Source organism: Paroedura picta, chromosome 4 (genome assembly GCF_049243985.1).
Source record: "Paroedura picta isolate Pp20150507F chromosome 4, Ppicta_v3.0, whole genome shotgun sequence".
NCBI lineage: Eukaryota > Metazoa > Chordata > Lepidosauria > Squamata > Gekkonidae > Paroedura > Paroedura picta.
In genome coordinates this window covers 80,766,547-80,794,538 of record NC_135372.1, presented here as the reverse complement: position 1 = coordinate 80,794,538, position 27,992 = coordinate 80,766,547, and the positions used below count along the sequence as shown (strand labels likewise).

The window sequence follows — 27,992 nt, the reverse complement described above, 5'->3', positions numbered from 1 at the left end:
TAGGAAGCATACTCCACATGATGTTGACTAGCTTCCTGCTTAATGCCCTAGAAGTAGCTGAATATGTGATATGTGGCAGACATACCAGATCACCTCCGAGTTCCAGAGAATATGCCAGGTAAGTGATACAACAAAAGAATTTCTACAGTCATAACTGGAAGATTGTTGGACAGGTCCATAGTGAGATAGAATCAAGATGGACAATTACTGCCTTTTCCCCTTGCTCTGTGCACCAAACAGCCTAGCAGGAAAAACTGAAAGAGGTTAATATTGTGTTAGAAAGCAAAACCTGCATAGTTTACATGTTGTAATGAGTTGGCTTACAAGAATCATTGTATTTTGTATGGATGGCCTCTGACTATTATGGCTAGGTCTGTTCCATATGACAATAGAAATGGTAATGCTTCCTAATGGCCATCTGTATTTTTGTCAATGGATCTTATAGGTATCATTTTCTTGTTGCTTCTTTGTAATCCTTAAAATTTCTTGTGTTTGGTCTCGGAATTTTGCAATAGTCTCAGACAGTCCAGCAAGACTTTGTTTCAATGATGATCAGGGCTGGAAGAGATGGAACACACAGTCACACCCCAACTGAAAGGAGATGGAAGATGTATGGGTGGGTGTGAAAAACAAAATATTTATTTATTATATTTATATACCACTCTCCCCAAAGGCTTAAGGTGATTCATATAAAACAGGAACAATACAAATACAGATACAATTTATTATAACAATACAGTGATAACAATAAACTACAGATGGAGATATAGGAAGGTAGTCAGTACTGGAGTTGGCTGAATCAGATTCTGCTGCTCTGTAGAAATGCTGTTCTCTACTTGTGTATTTAAAAATAAAGTGGTTTACAAATCAAATAAATAAATAAATATAAATACAGCACCCCAGAAGGCTGCACCTCCATCCCAACAAAACTCTTCTCCAGTCCAGATTAAAACTGCTATTTCTTACACATGCATGTGCACAATGAGTTAGAGAGATCACCTGTTCCATACAGGTATTACCCAAGACCACATTCACAGACAATTAACTTTTTTAAAAACCCTTCTTCCTTCCATCACTTTTCATTTTAGGCAAAACTATATTATAGTCATAGAATCCTAGAGTTGGAAGGGACCTCCTCAATCATCTAGTCCAACCCTCTGCACTATGCAGGACACTCAATCCTATCACTCATCCACTGTAACCTGCCACCCCTCATATTAGATCTGTGTCTGATGAAGGGGGCTTTGATTCTCAAAAGCTTATATCCCCAAAATTTTGCAGGTCTTCAAGGTATTACTGGACTGTTCTACTGCAGACCAATATAGCTATCCTCCAAAACTATATTAGATCATAGTAACTGGATAGACAAAGTCACATTACCATCATCCTGACTAGAAATATGATGACCAGTTAAACTTGGCTCAAAAGCCAATGGCTGTGGAGGGTCAAGTTTCACTGTACTTAGCTGTGAACAAATCACTGTTGACCTACAGAACTATTGTGAGCTAAATCCCATCTGAGCCTGTCTGTTCCCAGAAGGGTGCTGTTACATGTGTCATGGCTTTGGCTTAAGCCTTGACTGTTGAGGGATGCCATTGGCTGTAGAAGACAGTGTGCCTGTTGGTAAGGCAGGGGGTCCTGCCACATGTAACAGTGAATATATAAACATTACTTTAAAAGCAAAAACAAAATATGCAAAACATGACTGACTGTTGCCAGGACCAGTTCCCTGCAAAATGATTCATGTCTAAAGCAGGAAGCTTGAAATAATCTAGTACAGCCAGCTCCTGCAAAGATACTTCAGGCGTAGACCAGGTGATCTATGTTTCGATTGCTGACAGGTTGCAAACTGGAAACCACCTGGCTTGATTAAAATTCTGCTTGAGGGTTTGGAGCTATCAGAGTCAGTAGTTGGCAGCTCACAGCCTGTTGTGAAGCAATAGCAGAAGTTATGCCTATGCACACTAAGCATGCACACTAGTCATGTGCCTTCTCTCCTCTTCTTTCACCTTTGTTCTGTTCTGGTATTCCACCATGCAGTGCACAACATAGCAGCCTCTCACTCTGCCAAGATGTTCAAAATCAGCACATTTGTACAAAAGACATGGATTCTTTTGCAAGTGTGCTTGTCTACTGCTCTAGGTAAACTTTTTATGTTCTTATTTCCAGCTACTGTAAAGAGCTATATATTGAGACAAGGGGAAAAGAGCAGCATGGGGATGAATCCCAACTTCACCTATGAGAATTGGGGACCAACTTTCTTTAGCTTCCCGTACCTACTGTTTGTCTTGAAAGTCAAATGGAAAAGGCTGGAAGATGAAGCATTTCAAGGTTGCTCTGCTCCCAACACCCCTGTGGTAGACCTTGGAGGGGAAGTACATCACATCTTGGATTTCATGCAAGGTAAGTGAAATCAGTTTGGATTTTGATTCAGCTGTTTCTATATTGAAAGTGGTTTCAGAGATGGAGCAATGGCTGCAGTTTTTTGTCAATGCAGACATGTCGTGCCATAGTTAGAACAAGTCATAGGTTTGAATCCTAACAAGAAGAAAGGAAGGAAGCTATTTTCAATAATTCTCCCCTCTCTCTGCAGATCTTCATTTCATTTCCCATACTGTTCCCAGAGATAGGGTTTGGGAGGAACATAGCAAGCTTGACATTGGGAGGAGAATGTTGGGGGGCGGGGGGCGGGGGGCGGGGGGCGGGGGGTGGGATTGCATCTTGAATTCTGTGTTCATCTAGCATTATAGTCCAAACTATAATTTGAAAATCCACTATAAATCACAGCTTCTGATTCTGGTTTACTGGCTGGCCTCAAACTATGTTTTGCCAGTGCAGATACCATGCCAAGTCTTAGTGGCTTGGATGCCACCATTCCATTCTCACAGTGGCAGAACATGGCTTTGGTGCAAGGAGTCTTTACCGAGGCCAGAGACTCTTATAGAAGATCTTGTTATGTTGACATTGGAGAAATTAACTACTACCAATGTAACTGAGTGATAGAATCCAACCCAATATATTCTCAACTTAATGATTTAGGGGTGAGGAATCAGCTTTTACAAGTAACAATGGATTGGTTTCACCATATACATTTATAATGTATTGTATAGTAGATCCTTGGGGGGGGGGGTTAGACAAACTTTTAAGAACTTGAATCTCAGAGTTTTTTTCAATTAACAGCTGATACATAGGAATTCTCGCACTATAGTATAGTTCTTCTGCCTGGAGTCCAGAAAATAAATGGTACTTATTAAAGCACATGGCTGCCCCAAAATATTGCTTAGAGAAATAAGTTCAGAATGTACTTTGCTCTCTCTTCCAACATGCTCTTAAATCATTAAGCTGCATTTTCTAATGGGCAATGAGTAAATACACGGCCTCTAAACATACACACAAAAGCAGAGACCAGATACAATTATAGGAACATGAAGTCCTAGTGTTGGGGGCGGGGTGGGATTGGTGAACCTTACCAGAGTCCACAGAGGGGGCAAACCAAATTGCAAGCTAATTACATGTATATAGTCCATGTTATAACTATTTAGAAGCAAAAAATATGCTTTTTCTTTCATTACTCATGAGATTATTTATGGATACTAGAATTGGAGACCCATGTTGCATGTTTGGACCAGGGATGTGTGTGTATTTGCACTGTATACTCAAATAGCACTGTATAGTTAAATGGTTGTCACAGAAAGCTTAGTTCCAAATATGCTTGGAGGACACAGTTAAGGCAATCCCTAGCGGCAATTACAAACATAAGGGGCAATTTCATGAAGAAGAAAACAATGCATTTGGGTTGGATCCCAACTAGCTTTTCCACTCAGTCTCATTCAGTTTCCCTCCTTGCTTCAGTTACTATTACACACTGTTTTTGTCCATGCAGGTCTATAAGCCCCAGCATAATCTTTTGGGGTGCTTTAGGAGGACCTCACTGTTCTTACACTGCCAGAAGGCTGGTTGGATCAGAGCTACTGGAATCCACTTAAGTTGGATCAAAGCCATTAGAATCCATTTAGGTTGTAGGTGCAAGCCAACAAAGTACTGGGGATCTTCAGTAAATCCTCTATAAATCCCTAATATAAACATAAGCAGTATCAAGATACAATAGAGAGGGAGTAGAACATATTATATTTATTAAATGAATGGCTAATGTTAAAAATCGACATGCTCCCACTTTAATAGTTTTTACCAGTGGTGACAAGAACACTATTTCATCTAGATGTACTTCTTGTAAAGGTATCATAGGAAGTGAAGATCCATCTTAAATTTCAATATATATTGTACTCTTCAACCCAACATACCACCAAGGCACTGGATTGTATTAGTTATAAAATAACCCTTGTACATTTACCAGGGTTACTTTTTTGAACTGGGGTTCTTTGCTGGGTTAGTAAATATTCTGGTTTAATGTGTGGGGCAGAGTATGGGCCATTCTGCACCCGATAAATATAGTGAAATGCTCTCCTTATGCAGATGCCATATTTTTGGCTTTTTGCACGATGTCGCCAACATCCAGCATCCAAGCAGCAAACCGGTAGCTACATCCTCCATTTTAAAGTGCTAGCTGGGGAATTGCTTAAAGTGGATTCCCCAGCCTAAAAAGCCACAGGAGAGCAACCAACAAGCCACACGCTAAGGAAACGTGTGGAGCTGAAGTAGCACTATCTCTGCCTCCAATTCCCATCTTCACACCCGCCTCCCTTCTCCCAGGGATTTTTTTTTTTTTAGCAAACTACATGGAGCAACAAATAGGCATTCAATTGTGCAGGCAAAGCAACCCCCCCCCCCCCAGTTAAAATACAAAGCATGCCTCTCTAAAGTCCCCCTCCTCCCAAATCAGGAATGAGATTAATTTTTAAAAGATTCAAGGCTCATGATTCCATAAGGGGTGGCATTATAAAAAGCACTATGCATCTATTACTAGATGCATTGGCATTTCAATGGAGAAGTTTACTTAAAAAAAATAGCGGGCATCATGGGCCCTTTAAAACTTTGCGAAAGGTGATTGGCTGCCTGGCTTGACTGACGGGTGGAAGAGAGTCGTGTGTAAAGCGCATTGCTCGCTTCTACCATTTCAAGCAAGCATGCGGAGTGCAAGCAGCACAAGAATGCAGCAGATGAAAACGAGAGCGCCAGAAGGTGAGGAATGGCTGGAGGTGCAATAATTTTTAGCGTTACGCCATTTTGCTGGTATATATTTTTTTCAATGTGCGGAAGAGCCCTATGTTTCCACACTGGATCAACTCAGACTTTTTGTTTCAATCTGAGTGTCCTAGGTACAGGGAACTGTAGGAGAATTCTTGTCTCCTTGCTGCTTTTACTATAAGACCATCCTTATATTTCATGGACCACTTTATACACATTGCAGATAACAGGCCTTTGGTTCTGACATTTGGAAGCTGCACCTGACCTTCATTTATGTTTAAATTTGGCGAGTTCAAGAAGCTTGTCGAAGATTTCATATGTGGAGCAGATTTCCTTGTGATCTACATTGAAGAAGCCCATGCCTCAGGTAAAAAGGGTTGCTGTATACATCTCCCCTTTAAGATTCTATCAGTGATAATATCAGTACATTATATTGCCTCAATTCCTAAAAACTTGCTACTCCCAACAGGTTTACCATTCTGTAATCTTTTAGGATATTAATGTAATCATAGATAGAAACTGTATACTCATTGTAATCTTTATGTTTGTTACAGATGAATGGGCTTTTAAAAATAATATTCCTATTAAAAGTCACCAGACTCTCCAAGATCGTATACAGGCTGCACAGATCCTGCTGAAAGAGTATCCCTTGTGCCCAGTGGTTTTAGATACTATGGAAAACTTGAGCAGTTCCAAATATGCAGCTTTGCCAGAAAGACTCTATGTGCTTGAAAGAGGAAAGGTTGTCTATAAGGTAACAAAATGTCAACCATTTGATGAAAATCCTTACAATAATAAACAAAGAACACATCAGCACACATCAATTGGTATGGGTAGCTTGGCTAATCTTAAATTCTGTTAATAGAGAAAAAATAAATGTCAAGGATAGGGACATGGAAGCATTCCCTGAAGACATCAATAGGGACATGGATAGGGACATGGAAGCATTCCCTGAAGACATTTCTCATAAATTTTCAAAAGTCAAGGTTATCTGTACAGCATTATCTGCTCATAGGGTACACTTACATAGAGAGCCAGTTTGGTGTAGTGGTTGGGAGTGCGGACTTCTGGCAAGGGGGGTTTGATTCTGCACTCTCGCACATGCAGCCAGCTGGGTGACCTTGGGCTTGCCACAGCACTGATAAAGCTGAGCAGTAATATCAGGGCTCTCTCAGCCTCATCCACCTCACAGGGTGTCTGTGGTGGGAAGACGAAAGGGAAGGCGACTGTAAGCTGCTTTGAGCCTCCTTCAGGTAGAGAAAAGCGGCATATAAGAACCAACTCTTCTTCTTTTTGTCAATGTCTTAGTATTTAGCTAAACATACTTTCTGAATGCAGGGAAATGATTGTATATGTTGGAATATGTGAGATCTACAGTATGCATAATGGAGCAGATTTTATGGGGTGTCCTGCAGGGAGTATCGGAAGAGACATAGATTTAGGTGATACATTATCTGGGCCCAGCGTACCTGGGGACCACCTCACTGTCTATATTCCCAAAGAGCTCTACGCTCTGCCTCTTCCAACTGGCTGGTGGTCCCTGGCATGTCTAACCCCAGTCAGGGCTAGAGCTTTTTCAGTCCTGGTCCCCATCTTGTAGAATGAGCTCCCCGAAGAGATCAGGGCCCTGCCTGAACTATCAGAGTTTCCCATACCTGCAAAATAGAGTTATTCCGCCAGGCATCTGGTTGAGTTCAACCAAGCCAGCATCATCTGCTGGGCCCCCCAAAAAACCCCTCACCATGAACGGAACCCGAATCAGCCAACCTCCAGTACTATAGTTAACAGGTTAATGTTGCTATAGTTAGTACTGGAATAGGTATATGAAAAAGTTACTGAATTGTTATTGAATCCACTGTTATTTGTATTTGAATTATTGAATTACTAGATTTTAAGCCCATTTTAAGAAGCAATAAAATGGGCACTAGAAAGGGGCGAGGGACGGCGCGGTGGTAAGGCGAGGCTGCTCCGCCGGCCGGGAGAAGGCTGCCAGGGCCACCCCCCCCGCCAAGAGTCAGCCGAGCCTTCTCCTGGCCAGCGGAGCAGCCGGGCACATTCCCTGGGCGGGTGAAGCAGCCAATGGGGAGCCGCACGAATTGGCTGCTTGGGGCAGGATGGACACTCGGAGGGGCCAATCAGGAGCCGCTTCGCGGCTCCTGATTGGCCCCTCCGAGTTTTTATCACGGACACGGCCCGCCCTAACTCCTCCCACACAGCCCTTAGTGCTTTATTCAGTCCATGGCGCTCCACGCCACAGGGCTGTTTAAAGATACTGCATTATTATCCCTATGTGATATGTAAACTACCCTGAACTGCAAGGGATGGCGGTATATAAATACAATAAATAAATAAGATGGGAACTTCCTAATGATTTTCAGATTATCTTCAGTGTCCTGATTGAAGAAGAGGATTTGGTTATTATGTGGTGCTTTTCTCTACCCGAAGTTCAAAAGCGGCTTACATTCACCTTCCTTTTCCCCTCACCAACAACAGATACCCTGTGAGGTGGGTGAGGCTGAGAGATTCCTGGGGCCATTCCGCACGACCGCCAATGTAGCTGAATATAAGCACTATTGAAACGCGCTGCAATCAATAGCAGCAGGTCACAGTAATGCACACAGCCATTTCTTTCGAAAAAGGGCTCTCACACTAGCACTGTTCTCATAACGCACAAGTTTCCGGTCTTGCCGAAATCACAACAAAGGAGGCGATATTTTTCTGCGCTTCCTCCTGCCCTTGGCCGTCAATCAAACAGAACAGCCAATTAACTGTTGTGTTCATGCTTCCTTTTAAAAACTGTTTTTTAAAAATCCAAAAACACCTGTAGCAACGCATATTTGTTCATTCGATTCAATGTATCAGAAAGACCTTTTTCGCTGGCGTAGGAGCTGGCACTTAATTGTTTACACGCTCTTCAAGTTAAAAAAAAAATGCCCCCCCCGGGTGCAATTTGTGGCCGAAATTATGGGTAGTGTCGAACAGGAGGCTGTATTGTGCTCGGAAACTGTATTGACAATTGCTTGTGGGGGGATTTCAGCCGATCAAGCATCGCTTATTTGTTGCTTTTGCCGGTTTAAGGGGGGGGGGGGAATGGCGATTGTGACGCCGGAAGCTTCGGTGTGGGAGCTTAGGGACGGACATGCTTGCTACCGCTACATTGAGAATGCACATGTCTTTTTCGGATGTATTGCAGGTTGTTCTCAAGAGTCTAGCGTTTTTTTTAGAGGGAATCCACTTTTGTGGATTATTTGGAACAAATAATCAAGCACTCGGTCCTTGAGCAGCTGGAACTGACAGCTGTGATTTCTAAGACTCAGCATGGGTTTCGGAAGAACAAGTCATGTCAGACCAACCTTATCTCTTTTTTTCGAGAAAGTGACTACCTTGCTGGATCAGGGGAATGCCGTGGACATAGTTTATCTGGATTTCAGTAAAACCTTTGATAAGGTTCCATATGATATTCTTGTTGACAAGTTGGTAAAATGCGATATGGATCCTAATTCTATCAGGTGGATCAATAACTGGTTGACAAAGCGTACCCAGAGGGTACTTATTAATGGTTCAGCATCTTCTTGCAAAAGAGTGACAAGTGGAGTACCCCAAGGATCTGTCCTGGGGCCTGTGTTGTTCAACATATTTATAAATGATTTGGATGAGGGATTAGAAGGGATATTTATTAAATTTGCAAATAATACTAAACTGGGAGGGGTAGCAAACACAACTGAAGACAGCAACAGAATACAGGATGATCTTGATAGGCTCAAGAAGTGGGCTAAACTGAATAAAATGAAGTTCAATAGGGAGAAATGTAAACTTATGCATTTAGGTAGGAAAATCCAAATACACCAATATAAGATGGGGGAGACTTGTCTTGGCAGTAGCATGTGCGAAAAGGATCTAGGAGTCTTAGTAGACCATAAATTGAACATGAGTCAGCAGTGTGACTCAGTGGCTAAAAAGGCAAATGGGATTTGGGGCTGTATCACACGGAGTATCGTGTCCACATCACAGGAGGTGATGGAACCGCTTTACTCTGCCCTGGTTCAGCCTCACTTGGAGTACTGTGTTCAGTTTTGGTCACCCCAATTGAAGAGGGATGTTGACAAACTAGAACGTGTCCAGAGGAGGGCAATAAAGATGGTGAGCGGTTTGGAAACCAAGATGTATGAAGAAAGGTTGGGGAAGCTTGGTCTGTTTAGCCTAGAGAGGACACGACTGAGAGGGGATCAGATAACCATCTTCAAGTATTTAACAGGGTGCCATATGGAGGATGGAGCAGAATAGTTCTCTCTTGCCCCAAAGGGATAGACCAGAACAAATGGGATTAAATTAATTTTAAAAAATTCCATCTAAACATCCGGAAGAGGTTCCTGACAGAGCGGTTTCTCAGTGGAACAGGCTTCCTCGGGAGGTGGTGGGTTCTCCTTCTTTGGAAATTTTTAAACAGAGGCTAGACAGCCATCTGACGGAGAGGCTGATTCTGTGAAGGCAAAGGGATGTCAGGTTACAGTAGATGAGTGATTGAGATGTGAGTGTCCTGCATAGTGCAGGAGGTTGGACTAGATGACCCATGAGATCCCTTCCAACTCTATTATTCTATGATTCTAGGAGGCTACAGTTTTGAACTGAGAATTGTGGGACGCTATACTCACCTGCAATATTTCAGCTATAGACCACCAACCCTTTTGCTTTTACCACCCCTAGGATTCAAGATGCATTAGGAAGGTGAAACATGTATCTGGATTTTTGCAGTGCTGCAGCTTGGGAGCAAATTTGGAATAGAAAAATGACTGCTACTCTGCTCAGTATTGTGGCTTTTAAAAGTTGTTCTTCGAAATAAAATGTCCACCAGAGCATAATAGTTACCTGTTTGCACGTAACATATATTACATGATCCTTTAGCTTCCAGGAATCTAGAAGGTAGACTAGGATTAGATCCACTAATCCATCCATAGAACATGATTTCCATTCCCAAGGAAGGTGATTCCTAGAGTTATAGTTGGACTGCAGAGAAGAAAAAGGTGGTAAAATTACATTTTCTTTTGTCCGTGGAGCTACTTCTTCCATCAGCAGAGCTCCACTGATGGATGACGAAGGCAGTGATTTCCCCCCTTCTCACTCCTCATTGCAGCCTGCCAGTCTACATTGTTATTACACCACGTGGGTCCTGCAACCCCAGGAATCAACTTTTCAGTGCGTCAGAAAGGACTGTTGGGGGTGGGGGGAGAAGATCCACAAGTGGAGTGCTGGACTGATTGGAATTTTAAATAATTTTTAACCAATTTTATTTCTAATTGAGATACAATTCTTAAATGACTGGTGCATGCTATCCTTTGTCACACAAGAGGTTTTTTAAAGATGACAGATACCCCAGAAATGTATTTTGTTAGTCTTTTCGGCACTGTCCCACTTCCCACTAATTCTTCAGATTGAAACCATTGGTAAACATATTTTATTTTATATTACAGGGTGGAGTGGGACCTTGGAATTATAGCCCTCAAGAAGTACGTGAAGTTTTGGAACAATTACTTTAAATATATAAAACAGACCTACTAGTGGCCCCCTAAAGTGAGCAACACAATTTCTCAATAATCTTCTGCATAATTTTTTAAGGATTAACATTTAGAAAATATTGAATATATTTTAAGATAAAATCCCATCCATATGAGGAAAATGGGTATTGTCCACTGTGCTCCTATCATGACCTTCACATAGGTAAATTACACACAAGAGACTAATACCTTGAGTTAAACTGTTGGTCTTAAAGGTGCCACTGGACTCAAACTTTATTCTGGTAGTTCCAATAATTAGGCTGTGGTCTGTATTGGAAGACCTTGATGCCACAGGTCTAAGACTACATCCTGCTGTTTCAGATCAGCCTGACTACCCATCTGAACATATTGGAACTGCCAGACTGTGATCACTTTAAATGTGAGAAACCTATATTTTGAAGCATGCTTGGATAATGGATGCTTGGGTAAAAGATGCTCACGCGTTGTGGCAAGCAGCACATTTGCATGTCTGTGCAGGCACACTCTTCTCTTCAACTGGAACAAGCAAACACACACAGCCTCAGCATTTGCCTTCAGCAATCAATGGGCAGTTTTGGGATCATACCTAATGCTTCTGTTAAGCAAAATATATTATAAGAGCTTTCTGAACTGTTGTAATAACTTGCTTCTGTTTTTATTTATATTTGTTTATGATAGTCACAGCTAAAACCTTGGGCAGCTGTGACCTGATTTAGAAAAAAATATATATAGAAACGCTAAATTATACTTATTAAGCTGTGTCACACCATCTTCATAGGCTTTAACTTCTTAAGTATAATTTTCAGTTATTTTGGATTGTCGCATGAATAGAAGAGCTATCACAAACTAGAATGCTGGCAGTTTTACATTTGTTTCTTGCAAGTGACCATAATTAGCTTCCCTTTCTTGTAACTTTGGGGGAAAATATAATTTTGTTTGCATTTGTCCATCTCTTATTATTCCCTTTCAGAAAACCATTTATTGAATAATCTATTTCATGATACCTATTAATCAATCAGTCTTTGTAAGAAGGGTAAATAGACAGAATCCAGAGTCACTTAAAGCATAATTAAATGTTTGTATGAACCTAAAGCAGAACCCAAAAAACAACAGTCAGATTTGCCATGTGACACGAAAGAACAAAAATCCCTGGCCGTGTGGAATTAGTCAAATGGTTCTTTATGAAAACTTCATGAAATATCAGTTTTCATACAAAGATGCTTGAACATCACATAGCAGCGGGGGCATTAAATCATTTCCGAAACTTATAAAAAGTTAGTAATCCCCATGCATATAGTTCACTACACTCTGGATTTCTAAATATATCTGAAAACATGTTTACATTCCATTACACTAATAAAAGATTGTTGTTGTTGTTTACATTCCTCACTTAAAACACCACAGAATAAGCCAAAACTCAGCAGAGAGAACAATGGGCTACAATAGCATTTTCCCCCAATTCAGCCTCACCTGAAAGATGACCTCTTAACTTTGATACAGCTGAACTGGCTACCTAGATCCATGTCAGACTATTTCACTGCACTGTACATCAGTTTGGAAACTCCATTTGGTTTAAAATGTCACAGGCTCTGGTATTATCAGAAAATGCATATTATTCCCATCCAGCAGGTACTGACTGCCAAACAGTTACTGGGTTCAATTTAAGAGATCAGCTATTGTGAAAAAAAAGTTGGTTTTTATAACCCTGCTTTTCACCACACGAAGGAGTCTCAAAGCAGCGTAATTGCCTTCCTCTCCCCACAACAGACACAGCTTTAGCCAAAGGGGATCCAATTGGCTGCACGCGAAGGAGTAGGGAATCAAACCTGGCTCTCCAGATTAGAAGCTGCTGTTCTTAACCACTCTACCAAGTCCTTCATGGCCTTGGTCCCTCATATCTATAGAGTTCTACATTCACATCCTTCTATAATTCTTACATTTGAGAATTAGAGAGTTCCAGTGTCAGCTGTACTTACTCCTATAAATGTATTTTCTGTCAGAATTTTCTGATTGAAAGAAACAATTATACAGCAAAATCACATAAAAGACTCACTTTGCAAAACATTCTTTAATGGAATGCATGTATTATTGAACATACAGAAACAATCAATACCATATTTCATATTACAGCACTTCAACCTTGGTTTTAAATATCCTGTGCTATTCCTTCTGCTATTACCCTATGAACTGACACAAAAGTATCAAAGGCAGATAAAATGATGAATCTCAGGTGTGTAGCCTGGAACTCAGGAAACTGTTAAAAAGAAGAGAGTTAAATATTAATAGAAATAGAAATAAAAAGATGAACTCAATCCGACCCAAACTAACATCTCAGATAATTTTAATGGAAGACATTTTATCACATGCTTAACACTTCGACAGAAATGGGAGTTATTGACCAGATCATGTTCGGTTTGTGTAAGACACTTAGCATAGGAAGCTGTCAAATGCAGCCCCCATCCTGGGAATACTACCCCCCCAGGCAGACTTGCATGTGTCAACAGGGCCCCCCTGCTCTTTCTGTTCTTCCCTGTGCGTTTATATTCAATATTTTAAAAATTCAGCCATGATATCAATTGAGTCATATAAGCATACGCTAAAAATGAAAAGGGCTATGTGTGCTGTGATGCCACCCATGTCAACATCCCCTTCCCTTCAAAATCCTGATTATTTACGGCACATGTGGAAGAAAATAAACTCATTCCACAACTGACTTCCACATCTGTGTGGAAGGAACTGTGCTCAAGCTGATTCCAATGCTTGTGGATTAACTACCAAGAAAATAAAAAGTTGAATATGAAGAAAAGCCCTGAAATACAGACTGTATTTACATAGAAACACGAATTTTCCAAATAAATGCCAAACTTGTATTGAATGAATGTACAAAATGCATAAAAGATTGGTGAGTGGAGATAATAACTGGTAACATTTACTACAGTGACCACCATCATATGGGGCTGATATTATTAACAATCGTTGCATTTTGGACACTGACTATACAATATTTAATGTATATAATCATAATGAAGTTATCTCTTCAAGTTTTATTGTGGATGTTTCCAAACTTCTTTCAAACAATTTAACTAGGCTACTTCAAGGTGGTTGTCAAAGTAAATCTGTTCTTTTTTTGTTGATGTTGTGTTATACCAATAAATGTGTCTTGAGTCTTGAAGTAATCTGTTCTTGTACATGTCACATTAATAAAAATGATATGCACTTACAGAAAATTCTTCTGTTTGAAGCTCCCCTTCTTTATATTCCAGGTCTAAACATTTAAATTTACACAAATTAATATGCAATGCGCTGTTATAAGATTCCATGAAATTAGATTTTCAGCACTGTAAAGTATCATTAGTAAAGAATTAAATCCTGACATCAATGCAATGACTCAGATATGCTTTATAAGGAACCACTGTGTGGGAGTGGCAGTATACAAATTGAAACAAACATAATTAAATTTAAAGTTACGGTAGATTAAAACAAGCTAGGGCTTCCAGGGAAGAAAAAGTTCTCCCCCCCACCCCAAATTTGCTATTTGGCTCAAAAGAAACAGATTCCACTTGCATTTGATGCTTCCTAGTTTCAAATGACCCTTTTTGGTTGCATTCTTATGTTCACTTACCTATGAGTATGCACTATTGAATACAGAGGGACTACCTTTTGAGTAGACATCCAAAGGATTGTGCTTCTGGAGTCCCAAGCAGATCTTCCCTTTCCAGGATTCCTACCTGCAGAGGCCCAACCCCAGTTCCAGTCTCTCACTGTCAAGAAATAATGGCTTCCATAGTGGCATTCTAGGAATTTCCCCAAGTTTTGGATGCTTGAGGGAGGTTGCAAATTTCTAACCACTTGTTTTCTACCCTTTCTGTGTAATAATCATCACCATAGGCTTGCATCTGCACTTTTATCATTACTTTTTGTTGCTTCCCCTGCAATTAAGGGGACTAAGAGAACAATCCTAAACAGGGCTACACAGAAGCCTGCTGAAATCTACTCAATGGGGCTTACTCCCAGAAAAATGTTCTTAGGATTGCACTATAAAATGGACTGTAGTATATTTCTGCATATAGATGTAATGTCTACAGGCATTTAGAAATCTTTAGTTTGTGCCTGTCCCCATTTTCTGATCTAATTACCTACCCAAAATTGACAAGCTTAACAGAAAAGATATTTCCAGCTCAATAAAGGTATAAAGATTATTTTAGTGATTATGGAGATAAAACTATTCTTATAATTCTTACTATTATAGAACTATGGAATATTAGCCCAACTGCACTCCTATGGTCAGTGAACATGGAAATCACTTGCTAGAAATCACCTATCACCTATACAATAATAATACAAAGAAGAACAACATCTAAAGCACATAATATACATTATCTCAATAGTATTGACAATAGCTCTTTCAGATAGGGTAGTATAAAGGAATGCTTAAGCATGCAGATGACAAAATGAAGAAGTGATCCACAATGAGACAAATACTTCTCTAAGCCAGTGGTCCCCAACCCCCGGGCCGCGGCCGGTGCCGGGCCGCAAAGGCCTCGGTGCTGGGCTGCGGCTCCCTCTTCCCGCCCCCCCCACAGCGAGAAGCTCGCCAGGCTGCGAGCAAGTCGGCCGCCGAAGTGGCCGATCAGCTTGCGGCCCTGCAATAATAATAATAATAATAACAATAATAATAATAAATTATGTGCTTGCTTTCCAAACAAATGTACGTATGATCGATTTGTACATCAGATTGTAATAATCCAACTACAACTACTTATACCAAATATACTCACCTTTTTCAATGCAGTGTTCAAAATCTACTGGATCTTTAGACATACTTTTTTCAATCCGTAATGTCTGCACTAAACAATATTAAAAAAAATCCTGTATGAATCTCATTTCATATTTTCCTGATTTCATATGAACCTTTAAAAAAATCTGTAATAAAAGATAACGTACCCCTTATTCACTTGTAAGAGATAATTGTCATAATTAATAGAAAGTAAAATAAGTATCAGATTACAGGGCTTTAAAAGAAGGACCCCTAGGCTTTCTTCAGTTTTGGAATCACCTAAACTTTCTGACCAATGCATCCCCACTCATGTAGAAATCTTATTTTTGGACTTTGGAGTTCATACCACCTCACCCATTATCATATAAGTAGAGCAACTAACTCTGATGAAACTAATAACATTTGAGTTGCAAGCATGTCAACTAAGATAAGGACTTTGTAAATGCAGTGCACTGTATATATAATGCCAGAATCGGTATGCAGGGATTTTCTCTTCTTTGATCCCAGGAATTCCTTTGGTTTGCAGTACAAGGACTCCTGCACAGTAGTTAAAATCTAAATAAATATTAGTCTATAGTTGATTGGTTTGACAATGATTCTAGTTCCCTAGAACCTGTAGGACCATTTTGGGTGCTAGGCCCAATGAAACCATGAACTTAGTTCAACTCTGAGCAGCTTGAAGTTATCAAGACACAGAGTTGCTGCTTTCTAAACCAAAAGCATATTTCAAGAGTTCCTATCTGCTACCTCCAGGTTCAATGTTCTTTTTTAAATTCAGGTATATTTTCACAGATGGAAATTTACAACAATGTACAAGAAATACATTTCACAGCATAAAATTAAAAAACACAAACATATCTGCTGATAAAATATTTTTTTTCATGAAGGTACACAAGTATTATTATCAGTCAGATCTAAATTACTGCTAACTGAAATCTGGAAATAAACTTTTCCAACTTTTCCAAATATAAATAAACCAGTGAGAAAATTTATGTTCATGAAACAGTTTGTCATCTTTGAAGATTAAAATATATATTATTACAGGACATGCAGACATTTTTATTCATATAAAACAGTGGTTGTCAACCCATCCAGTTCCAACTCACAAAGCATGGGATACACTGGCTTGGATGTACTAGAGCTTTTCTGTGAGCAGAAGGATTCTGGTTCACAGAGTGGGATGTTTTGGCTTCCCCTCCCACTGCATCCGAGTACAGTCCCTGAAATGGTGTCCCTGAGAGTCTGTCCCCCCTCCCCCACAGAACAGCATATGAGAGAATTCTATGGACTGCAAGAAGAAGACTGGGAGAACAAAGAGTCACACCATAATGAGAAACAAACACAAGTCACTGGTATGAATATGATTCAGAATCCGTCAACTTCTTGTCCCGCACACAAAGAGTCAAAAGATATGGCTTCTTCTTAGCACAAGCTCACTGGTGGTTCAACAGGGACAGATATCCAATCAATTGCTGTTCAATTCATGGGCTGAAGACCACTAGTGTGAAATACTGAACACTCAGACTATATTGTTCAAAAATGTAATAAAACTTGACTATACCTTACCTAAATAACACTGGATTATGAGTTTGTTTATAATTACAGATTTATGAAAGCAAATAATAAATTCCTGTGGAAACATCCCAGTTGTTGTCCAAAAGGTTTCAGACTGTCTATTAAGAGAGGAAAAATAGATGTATTCTAATACATCTAAGATATAACATAAACATTTCAAAATTCAAATGCATCTATGCAAAAAAATTAGACCTAATTGATAATAAATTTGAAAGAATTCAAACTAGAACTGATTCCGCCAATCGTCCACTATACAAGTAAAATTTCTGCACAAGCAGCACTCTCATCGAAGGTTTTAAACGACCCACAATCATTTCAGCCTTAGTGACCCTCTTTTTATCCCTAACACGGGGATAATGATGATAGTAGCCTATCACAGGGCCGCTGCAAGCATTACTGAGGCAATGTACATGAGGTCTTGAAGCATCTGAACAAGCAGCATTACTGTCAAAACTATTCTTCAATGCTTATTTCCAAAGTCTTATATCAATCCTTAAAACCACTACTTATACTCAGATTTCAGTTTTCAAAGTACTTCACAAGCTTTTGAACTAATGGCAACAATCCTGTAATGTAAGCCATTATTATTTCACTGTTACAGATGCAGGGATGGGGCCAAGGAAGCTAAAGCTGTCCCTCCTATGTTCATAGTAGGGCAGTCTGTCATAGTATGGGGGACATCCTCAACCACAGCTCATTCTCTCTATAATTCTAATTATTGTTACTTTCGGCATGAAATTCATGGTTTTACTAAAGTTAAGAACTGCTAGGATTGGAAGACATCCTACATATACCACATTACCAAACATTAGAAACTGATGTGAAAGCAAAACCTTTAATGTTCCAAAACAGCTCAGGAGCTATACTTACCCATCAATGATATTTTCTGGAGGGTATTTTTCATCACTTGATGTTGCTAGTATAACATCTGTTCCTTCAGTGCTAAGACAAAAGTTCGTTGATTTCATTCTCTCTTCTCGGTTTTACCAAGATTTGCCAAACCGTTTACTGAGAATGTTGCCTAGTTGCTTAGCAGCCAATTCCACCCCTACAGGGAAAGCCAAGGAGGGGCGTCATTAAGGAAAAGTTCCTTTAACATCAGCTGCTTCCTAATTTACAGCCAGACCCTAGAATACATTGTTAAGCATATCGAATTTCCAGTTTTAAACAACATTAGGAAATTCTTATAAACTAATCTAAAAGACAGTTTTTGTCTGCCTATACCAGCAATCGTGTTTCAGAAGCGATTATGGATAAACGTCTAGTGCAGGGGTAGTCAAAATGCGGCCCTCCAGATGTCCGTGGACTACAATTCCCATGAGCCCTGCCAGCGAACGCTCATGGGAATTGTAGTCCATGGACATCTGGAGGGCCACAGTTTTGACTACCCCTGGTCTAGTGTAATGGCCGATGGCAATTTGAATTGATACATAATTCTTTTAAATGTATTTTGCAAAGAACCCTCGCCATTACATCATGCCTCCTTATCCCGGACTGTTTTTTCAGACAAGACGCCGGTGCGCGCATAACAGCTATATGACAAGCAGACGATCAACAGCTGAACAAAAATTAAGCACTATTTATATTTACTACAACAAAAAAACATCACGAAACAAGAAACACACCATTGCATGTATGCGCTCGCTGTGTTGTTTTAAATAATGTGCTGATTTTGTTATTGTTTCCGACCTCCCTCTTGGAAATGCTCGGTCCCGTCGATTTTTACTCCGCCGTACAGCCGAGGTGAGGAATCCCGCTTCACTCCGTTTTGGGAATGCCTTCTGAATGGCGCAGAGTGTTTCCATACCAACCCTGCCTTGTGCTGGGGGGGGGGGGAAGGTGTCGTCCCTTCCGCCATCACAGCGAGAGCTTCGGGTTTCGCGTCAGTCACTATTGCTGCGCAGGCGCCCTCCTAAGGCCAAGCGCGCTTGAGACCATCAAGTTAGCACAGGCTAGAGGTCTCCCTCCATTGGCGTCCTTGTCAGCGCTTCCGGTCTCAATGGAACTCGCTGTCCCTCTGATTTACGTTAGGAAGCATTCTTAATTACACAGGACTTCCACGTCAGGATGTTACAGTATGCGGTGAGGCGCCCACAGAGATCCGAGTCCCAGAGCGGCTTTCGGTTGTGACCGGAAGACTGGGCCGGGGGTCTTTCCACGTACTTGGGAGAGCAGGGCGGCTGAAGGGGTCCCCCGGGTGCGAGTGCAGCGTTCCCTGGCGGGAGCCGAAAAACAAACACCGCCACGAGCCCCGCTTATGTCTAACAGGTCGGTCTCTTCTTGCCCTTGCTGTGGTCTTCGTTATGCCGTGTTCAGAATGAGGGAGGAGACGGGAGCGCTAGATGAATATGCACTAGAGACCGCGCGTGTGGGATTTTGGATGCCCCTGCCCCCACTGAAGAGGCCTTCGCTCTCCGCAAATAACGCGTCAGGAGGAGACTTGGAAGGGACCTCAAGGGTCATCTAGTCCAACCCCCTGCACTGTGCAGGACACTCCCAACCAATCTCTCATCCACTGTAACCTGCCACCCCCGTGAACCTTCACAGAATCAGCCTTCACAGAATCAGCCAGTTTGGTGTAGTGGTTAGGAGTGTGGACTTCTAATCTGGCATGCCGGGTTCGATTCTGCGCTCCCCCACATGCAACCAGCTGGGTGACCTTGGGCTCGCCACGGCACTGATAAAGCTGTTCTGACCGGGCAGTGATATCAGGGCTCTCTCAGCCTCACCCACCCCACAGGGTGTCTGTTGTGGGGAGAGGAATGGGAAGGCGACTGTAAGCCGCTTTGAGCCTCCTTCGGGTAGGGAAAAGCGGCATATAAGAACCAACTCTTCTTCTTCTTCTTTCCGTCCCTAAAGGGCTTGTTGGCTGCACGTAAGGCTTTTTAGTTTATAAGCAAACAAACTCATGACCCCCTCCCCCCCTCGTCTGAAATAGAAGGTATAGAATGGCTGTCAGTGCCCAGATAGATATGGAGCCAACTCTGACACATAGTTTATATGTGTGAATGTTTTTGCTCTGTTGGATCGTGGACATTTATCTTTCCTAACAGGATACTAAGGGGGGCATAAAATTTTGCATTAAAGATGATAATTTAAGAGTTGAAAGGCCAAGCTTTTTCTTAGTATTTGTTTTGGATCTTTTTAAAATGACATTGAAGAGACTTTCTGATGCAATCTCATGGCATCTTTTTGCCTTTGTTTTTTGTAAAAATGGAGCCCGGGGGCACTGTAAGATGCAAAATCTTTTGTATTTCCTAAATTATACCCCCTTTTCATTTGTTAATGTTTTTGCATTTTTTTCTCTCACAGAAACTTTGAAAAATGTCATGCTATCTACATACAGAGAACAGTCCAGATATGGAGTCTGTATATATCCAGGAAAATGGGCAGCTATATAGATTAAATCCGGCATCAGGTGGAGTAAATGACCATATTTTGAAACCAAAGCCTTCAAGACTGTTTTCCAAAGGATTCTCTGTTGAGCTATGTATGAACAAGGAAAATGATAATGGCAGGACAGATCACTTCATCTTCACTTACACAAAAGAAGGAAATCTCCGCTATTCTGCTAAGTCTCTCTTCAGCCTAGTCTTAAGTTACATTGCAGACAACATTCATCATGTTGATTCACTGATTGGCTTTCCAGAGCAAATTGGAGAAAAGCTTTTCCATGCTGCTGATGCAAGACAGAAGTTTACAGAGCCAAGAACAGGACTCAGAGCTTTGCAAAAATTTACTGATGCTTATGGAAGTTTAGTGCTTCAGATACTATGTTTGAAAGATAGGTAGGTATAAGCTAGGAACCCTCAAGAACTTGCAGAGGTCATCTCATTTTCCCCTCTCCTCTTTTCCTTTCCCTGAAGCCCATATAGCTTATCTCCTTTTTCAGGTTCCTTCCCTCTTTCCTACCCACCAGCCAACCTATCTTGTCCTCTTTCTTCAATATTGCCTCATGCCATCTCCCTGGAAAATGGTGGCCAATTTGTGCAGTGCCATCCTGGGCCAGCTGCATAGTGGGGAACCAGGAAAGACTTATGGAGAAGGGGCACCTCAGTTTCCTTACGATACTATTTCCTCTTTCCCATTTCCTGGCAGCCCTCATATCCATGCTTTTCTTTTCCCCCATCACGCAACCTGCCCCCCTATTCCAGCTACATTTTTCACATCACCTACTACTTCATCTTTTAAACTGGAGATGCCAGGACTTTAGCCTGGGACACCTTATGCATGCCAAGCAGATGCTCTACCACTAAACCACCTGCTTAGCTTCCGAGATCTGACAAGACTGGGCTGGCCTAGGCTTTTTAATATGAAATATGTTCATTTTAAAACTTAAGCTGTATTAAAATATGGCAAGTTTCACTAGAGAAGAGCTGGAAATCTCAATATGGTCCCATTTCTGGATACTTAAATTTGGAGACTGGGATTATAAACAGACAAACCAGATCTTTCTACAAACATGAGAAAAGCCCCAGGTTTTCAGAAAAATCTGAAAAAACCTCAGAAAATAAAAGCAGTGCCTGTAACTTTAAAAAATGAATGTCCTATGGTACTATGGGGACTGCTAGGCAACCACAAATAGCATTTCCAACCTCCAAGCCTTGGTGTGGTGAGGGGGTAGATGCATTTCCAGGATTGTTTTGAGCTTTGAGGGAGATTTATAAAATCCAGGCTGGCTAGCAGCAACCCCTGGATGACTTGCTACATATGATTTTCATGATTCAACAGCAGCCACCCTAAGAAAGCCAGTATTACATAGCGGTTAAAGTTTTAGACAAGGATATTGGGCCAGGTTGGGTTCCCCCTTCTGCCATGGTCTTACCTGGTGACCATGGACCACTCTTAACCTAACCTGCCTTACAGGGTTATTGTAAAGATGAAGACAAAGAAGAGTTGGTTTTTATTACCCCACTTTTCCCTACCTTAAGGAGTCCAAAATGGCTTACAAACACCAACATTTCCTCTCCCCACAAGAGGCACTTTGTGAGGTAGGTGGGGCTGAGAGAACTGTGACTGGCCTAAGGTCACTCAGCAGGAATCATGGGGAATCAAACCCAATTCTCCAGATTATAATCTGCTGCTCTTAACCACTATGCTATGCTGGCTCTCTAGCATTGCTGGCTTAGAGGGAAGAGGATAAAACTGAGGCAAGGAGAACAATGTAATATGGAGAAGGAAAGTATGAACAAGGAAAATGATAATGGCAGGACAGATCACTTCATCTTCCTAAAATTTCAGGTGCCGTATTTTAAAAAGAGCTTGGTCAGTTTATATTTATATATTTATATTTATATTTATATTTATATATATATATATATATATATATATATATATATATATATATATATATATATATATATATATATATATATATATATATATATATATATATATATATATATATATATAAAATGCTGTGTGCAAAGGGCAATTTTCATTATTAATGCTGAACGCTCTTGGAACAGGCTGTACTATAACATTCTTCTCAGGTGTTCAATATACTTACATGGATGTATTATCTATCAACACCATACATGCTTTTACCTAGGAGTCAAAGCTGTGTATCAGTTAGTTAAAAATAAGATCCATCAAAAATAAAGGGTAGTTATGAATTTAAGATTGAAGAATAAGTGTAATTTATCATATACCATATAACTTTACAAAAATCTAATAACTGATCTCAACTTTCCTCTTGCACTCCCATATTTCATCCAGCTTTGTTTATCCTGGAAGATATGTAGGAAAACATGGCTAAATTAACAACAAAACATGGCTTAATTAACTAAGCATAGAATCATCTGAATGCATGGCACTACACTGCTTTTAGTTACCGCCTGTTAAGCTTGCTTATTTAATTAGATATTTTCACTCTGATTTTATTTGAATGGGAATTGAAAGCAGACACCAACGTTCTGTCTGAACTCAGCCATACTTTCCAAACTTTTGATGAGTCTTTGAGTGAAGTCTTTCACAACTGTGGTATAGATTAAGACTATTTATTTTCTGTATCTGACTTTTCATCTATCACTTTACAGATTTGGATTACTGATTGTGCAGCAGAACAGAGTAAAATCAGAAACAGGATACTGGGCCAGGGCATAAACTACATCCAAAGTATCCCTCAAGACAGACTAAACTTCTTAGAATGTTTCCTGTCTGCATCACTGACAGACATAGGAACAGAAGATAGTGAACAGGTTGTAGAATCTTACTTTTGTTTTTTGTACTCTTATAGATATCTGGTTATTTCTGAAAAACTTGAAGAAATTAAATCTTTTCGGGATCTGACATGTTTGGATTTGTCATGTTGTAAACTTGGAGATGACCATGAGCTGCTAGAACATATTACCAAGGAGACGCTGTCTAGGTACAAGTTCACTGAGGGAAAAATCAAGACACTACTGGTTTGTTTCCTGACAACTAAAAAGAACTGGGAGAGTTTGAAATTATTATTTTAGTATAGCAAATCTGACATTTTTCAAAGCTCTCCTTTGTTAGCTTTACAAAGTCCCTTCTTCAAATTGACCCTTGTTCTGAGAATTAATCTTGCAAATTGGTGCCAAACTAAATGCCTTATGCAAATGTATGCAGTGGGAACCCAATGGTCATATTTGTTTTAGTTGTCATTTTACAAGAGCATATGGAAAAATCAATGTTTCACTTTGTTCTTGGCTTTAGAGACATTCAGAAGCTAGGGTTGCAACCTCCTGAAGGGGGAAAAAGTCCTGTCCTTTTTACAGAGGTTTAATAGGATGCTATTTACCAAGTGATCTTATTAACCTCCATGCAATGAAAATGTTCAGCTGTCCTTTTCCATTTTTCAAGTTTGTATTAAAGGAATAGCACCCTTTTCCTCAGGTGTGTTGGCAGTCACATCGGAAGCAGTAACAAGTTTTCTTGCTGCTTCTGAGTAACTCTAAAGTATAAAAGGAAAGACTGATTCAGTGCCTCTGCCAAATCCACTGCATGTGAACACACTGATGTGAAAGACAGCAATAGTTGCTGTAAGTTTTAAGTTTGGTTGTTTATATGCTGATGTCTCTTTATGACATAACCAAGGTGCACTCTGCAAGAAGGAAGAGAAGAAGCAGACTGGAGAACTGAACTTACTTTAATTCTGAAGGTGGTGTAGGTGTGTTTTAAAAAAAAATTAAAGTTGAAGTTCATATTTCCTGCCTTTTCTCCTGATTGGAGTGTAACAATGATCTATGTCAAATAAAATAAAGTTTGTGTTCAGTTTAAGACCAACAAAGTTTTATTTAAGGTGTAAATGCACAATAAAGCTATTGGACCTCTATTTAGGATCAGCAGTTAATGAGTGCAGAGATAATATTCCAGTATTTACCATTAGGGATGGTCACAAACCTAAAAAATCTGGTTTTCGGTTGCTCCGGCCCCCACCCAAACCAAGCCAATCTGGAAAGTTCAGTTCTTCCTTTATGCTGATGGGATGGCATATGATTTTCAACAAATGAAACTCTTTTTTGCTTGTTATTTAGTAAGGAGTTTATCAGACTCATAAATCTACATTAACTTTATCTCAGCTATGTATTTTCACCTGGTATTCTGGCTGATTTATGGTACCATGATTATCTGACAACACAAATATACATTTCTGAATTGCTAGGATACCTTTATAATACACATTAGGTTTGGAATAAACCATATACCACTTTGAGGCAGGTGAATTATAAAGTGCGGCTGCGTATTTTAGTCATTTGAGCCTCAGGGGAGGGCGATATATAAATGAAAGAAAGAAATAGCATATTTGGGTATACTTTTACATTACCAGGCTGCTTTCAAAACTGGAAAGTGGGACGTTGAATTACTTGGTGCCTAACTTAGCAATTTATTTGACGATCTGGGTTATTTTGAAAACTGACTTTTGCATTTATCGTAGTCTAATTCGGCTTCTTCTGAAAGATAATTGCTTATCAGATGCTGGGCTTCGCAAAATGACAGCACCTGTTCGAGTGATGAAAAGGGGCCTTGAAAATCTTTCAGTATTAGATTTGTCTTGTGAGTATGATTCAGATTATAATGTATGTATATATATCCTAATCCAACATTAATTATAGTCAATATCAGAAAAGATAATCAAAATTTGATAGCACTTTCTTCCTTTTATTGGAAAAAGGGTGTGAATCTGACAATTCAATGTATCTGACTGATATCTCATGTTGTACTATGAGGTCAGTCAATAATTCAAAGGTTCTTCATGTAATAAAATCCAAGATGACCTTTTAAAAATTCAGAGAGTTCAGTTCTCCCATTGAAGGTAGTGGGGGAAATTGCTTTTGAGGAGTCAGTCAAGGAGTCATGCTGGTTAGGGGAAACTTACTGCAGCCCTCCCCCCCCCCCCCGCTTGTGATTGTTTTATTCTGGAAGTTCCCTCTAGAGAGGAATTTTGAATTAAACAGCACTCCACTGGGAGAACGGGGAGCAGGGAAAGATCACCTCCACCAACTTCTCTGCAGGCTTCCTCCCCAGAATGATAGGATGCATCTTGTTTTTCTCTGTTAACCTGTTAACCTCTTAGTCTATTACAATTTAACATTTAATCAAATATTCTTGACTTTATGAAGGTAATCCAAGAATCACAAATAAAGGAGTTGGATTCCTTCTTTCCTTCAAAAAGCTAAATTACTTGGATCTTTCTGGAAGTGGAATTGAGGTGAAAAAAACTTCTGTTCTATTTGACATTTAATATAAGATTTGGGGAGGGGAACAAAATACAGTGAACAAATTCCTTATTTATAGGAGTTTCAACCAAAAGTGAAAAAATTCCAATGTATTGTTCTCTTGTGTGGTCAGATTCTATTTGATCATGAATCTTGAATTTTCTTTTTCACTAGGATCCAATGGCAGCAATTCAGCGGATACAGATTCAAATAGGTCTAAGTTATTCAGAAGTGCCTTTGAAAGAATTTGATCATAACTGCAAAACTGAGGGATGGGCAGAGCATGTATGTATAAATTTATTTCATAAAAGCTAATTTCTTGCATTTTTTCACGTGGTGAAAAGTACTGATTTAAAGTATAGTGTTTGCTTGTAAGAAGATTTTATAAATGTATTAAAAATTCTGGGGCAAAGGTGACTAATCCAATACTATATTTGTTTACTTTATTTAATAAAATACTAAATTTCATTAGAAGCAAGTAAAAGAATTGTCACCTGAGAAACTTTCAGTAGCAAAAGATTATGTAAATACTGTAAATCAGCTACAGCTGTTTATTTCTTTTGAGAATCTTGTTTGGCTGTGTAAAGTGGAACTGTGATATATTGAAATACATTAGATTTATGTACTTCCACACAATATCTAAGAAGGAATAATATCCTTAGCTGTTTTTCCTATTAGTATATTGAAGACTGACTCTTGAACTCTTTTTAGACAGTTCTACAGTGGCAGCACATCGTCCAAGAAAGAATTAAGCCACAAAGAAACTTGAAATCTAGAGCAGCAGCTCAGCATTTCTGTATGTACCTTTATAAGGATTTGTTTGTATGCCAAGGCCATTTAATGGTTTCTGGAGATGAGGATGTATATTGTTCACTGGCTTATCAGTCCAGTAGAAGAGCTACTTAAGTTAGATTAAAATGAGTAGCTGTGTTGGTCTGAAGTTGCACAATAAAATCAGAGCTCAGTAGACCAAGACTAAGTCTTAGTCTGACGAAGAGTGCTTGCACTTGAAAGCTCATGCCTTGAATAAATCTTTGTTGGTCTTAAAGGTGCTACTGGATTCTGATTTTATTGTGCTACTTAAGTTAGAGAAAGGCTTCATAGTGAAACTGCATTCCAAAGGCTTAGTTTTGAACAAATCCTTTGACATCCCACTCCTTCCCCTAACAAGCCCCAAAGCTGAAGAGGCAGCCTACTTTTGAAAATGAATGATAGCTTGTGGTTGCACTTCTGAGAACACTTGCTTAGGACTAAGCCCTATTGAATAATATGAGACTTCTGATTACACTTGCTTCGGCTTGTGCTCTGTGTCTTTTACTGGAGTCTGGAAAACTGAAAGAAAGCTATGACTCTGTATGCAACTGGCTTCCTCAGTGCTATGAAATAGCTTCAACAGGTCTTGGACTGAGACCTGAAGCCCTTAATATTGTATATAGGCCACAATAGGGCTGAAAACATAAACAAGTTATAGTAATACTTGGTAATTTGTGACATCTTTTTTTGCAGATGGAAAAAGAGCCAGGACCGAAGAACCTTGTGCATCCCCTCTAGAAAGAGGGCATAGAAAGAGTTGTGAGAACTTACAGTTTTACAAGAGAAGAGCACAGGTGTGCAGTTTGCCTTTACTAAAAAACAAGATTGAAGATAATGAAGAATTACAGAATAAAAGAACTCCTTCAGCTGAGCCCAAAGAGCAGAGCTTAAAAACAAAGCATTTGGGCCTCTTGATGGAAGACTGGGACTTATTAAATTCTTATTGATTCTGAAGAGAAGATTCATACAAATATCAAAACAATATTTTTACATAAACTATAGGGTTGAAATATCTATCCTTGTAATACAACAAACTGTGTCCACCCTTGATGTGAAGAAACAAGATTCTCAGACAAGTGATCAGCTCATTCAACTTTGGAAATGAGTCCTAATTTTTTCTGTACTCACGTTTTGACTAATATGAAATAGTTCAGAAGATTCCTGGTTTAGTCTTATTTCAAAGGGCTGATTTATACAACTGTATATCATTGACATTAAAATGATGAAGGTTCTGCACTGTGAAACAATTCTTGAGGTGCTAAATATGAAAGTCTGATGCCTGTAACTGAATATTCATGACTATATTTAGAGATTCAAGCAAACATTTGGTGTTTGCCTCAGCTAGTGGTGAACCACTGCTTCTTAACTTGCCTAAATGAAGTCATAGTGACAGAAAAGGACTGTTGCTTAGTTTGTCCTGCTTTTCTTAATGTTTCTGAGAAACCAATAAAAATTGAAACTGAGAAG

The 27,992-nt window shown here is 39.8% G+C and overlaps 3 protein-coding genes across 7 annotated transcripts; 2 read left to right on the top strand and 1 right to left on the bottom strand.

The window, feature by feature from the left end:
• Positions 1-38: 38 nt before the first annotated feature.
• DIO1 (iodothyronine deiodinase 1) lies at positions 39-12,930 on the top strand. 3 transcript variants are annotated; one of them, XM_077333676.1, is made up of 6 exons: positions 71-118; positions 516-616; positions 2,170-2,403; positions 5,369-5,512; positions 5,700-5,899; positions 10,614-12,930. In XM_077333676.1, exons 2-6 carry the CDS (start codon positions 568-570, stop codon positions 10,677-10,679), a joined length of 693 nt encoding a protein of 230 aa, XP_077189791.1. In that variant the 5' UTR covers positions 71-118; positions 516-567; the 3' UTR covers positions 10,680-12,930. The 3 variants fall into 3 exon arrangements, with proteins under 3 accessions (XP_077189792.1, XP_077189791.1, XP_077189790.1); XM_077333677.1 differs by lacking the exon at positions 516-616 and having other exon boundaries at positions 39-118; XM_077333675.1 differs by lacking the exons at positions 71-118; positions 516-616 and having other exon boundaries at positions 1,927-2,403.
• On the bottom strand, positions 12,726-18,869 carry IFT25 (intraflagellar transport 25). 3 transcript variants are annotated; one of them, XR_013230304.1, is made up of 6 exons: positions 18,654-18,869; positions 17,899-18,076; positions 17,020-17,126; positions 15,455-15,523; positions 13,898-15,319; positions 12,726-12,930 (listed from the first exon to the last, which is right to left on the bottom strand). XR_013230304.1 is itself a non-coding variant. In XM_077333682.1 (6 exons), the coding sequence occupies exons 2-6, from the start codon at positions 17,994-17,996 to the stop codon at positions 12,823-12,825; spliced, it is 426 nt and encodes a 141-aa protein (XP_077189797.1). In that variant the 5' UTR covers positions 17,997-18,076; positions 18,654-18,867; the 3' UTR covers positions 12,726-12,822. The 3 variants fall into 3 exon arrangements, 1 of the variants encoding a protein (XP_077189797.1); XR_013230305.1 differs by having other exon boundaries at positions 13,898-14,437; XM_077333682.1 differs by having other exon boundaries at positions 13,898-13,941; positions 18,654-18,867.
• A 191-nt stretch (positions 18,870-19,060) lies between these two features.
• LRRC42 (leucine rich repeat containing 42) lies at positions 19,061-27,991 on the top strand. Its single transcript, XM_077333666.1, has 8 exons — positions 19,061-19,296; positions 20,341-20,816; positions 23,267-23,398; positions 24,932-25,050; positions 25,617-25,705; positions 25,887-25,997; positions 26,424-26,508; positions 27,219-27,991. Exons 2-8 carry the CDS (start codon positions 20,353-20,355, stop codon positions 27,470-27,472), a joined length of 1,254 nt encoding a protein of 417 aa, XP_077189781.1. The 5' UTR covers positions 19,061-19,296; positions 20,341-20,352; the 3' UTR covers positions 27,473-27,991.
• The last annotated feature ends 1 nt before the right edge of the window (position 27,992 follows it).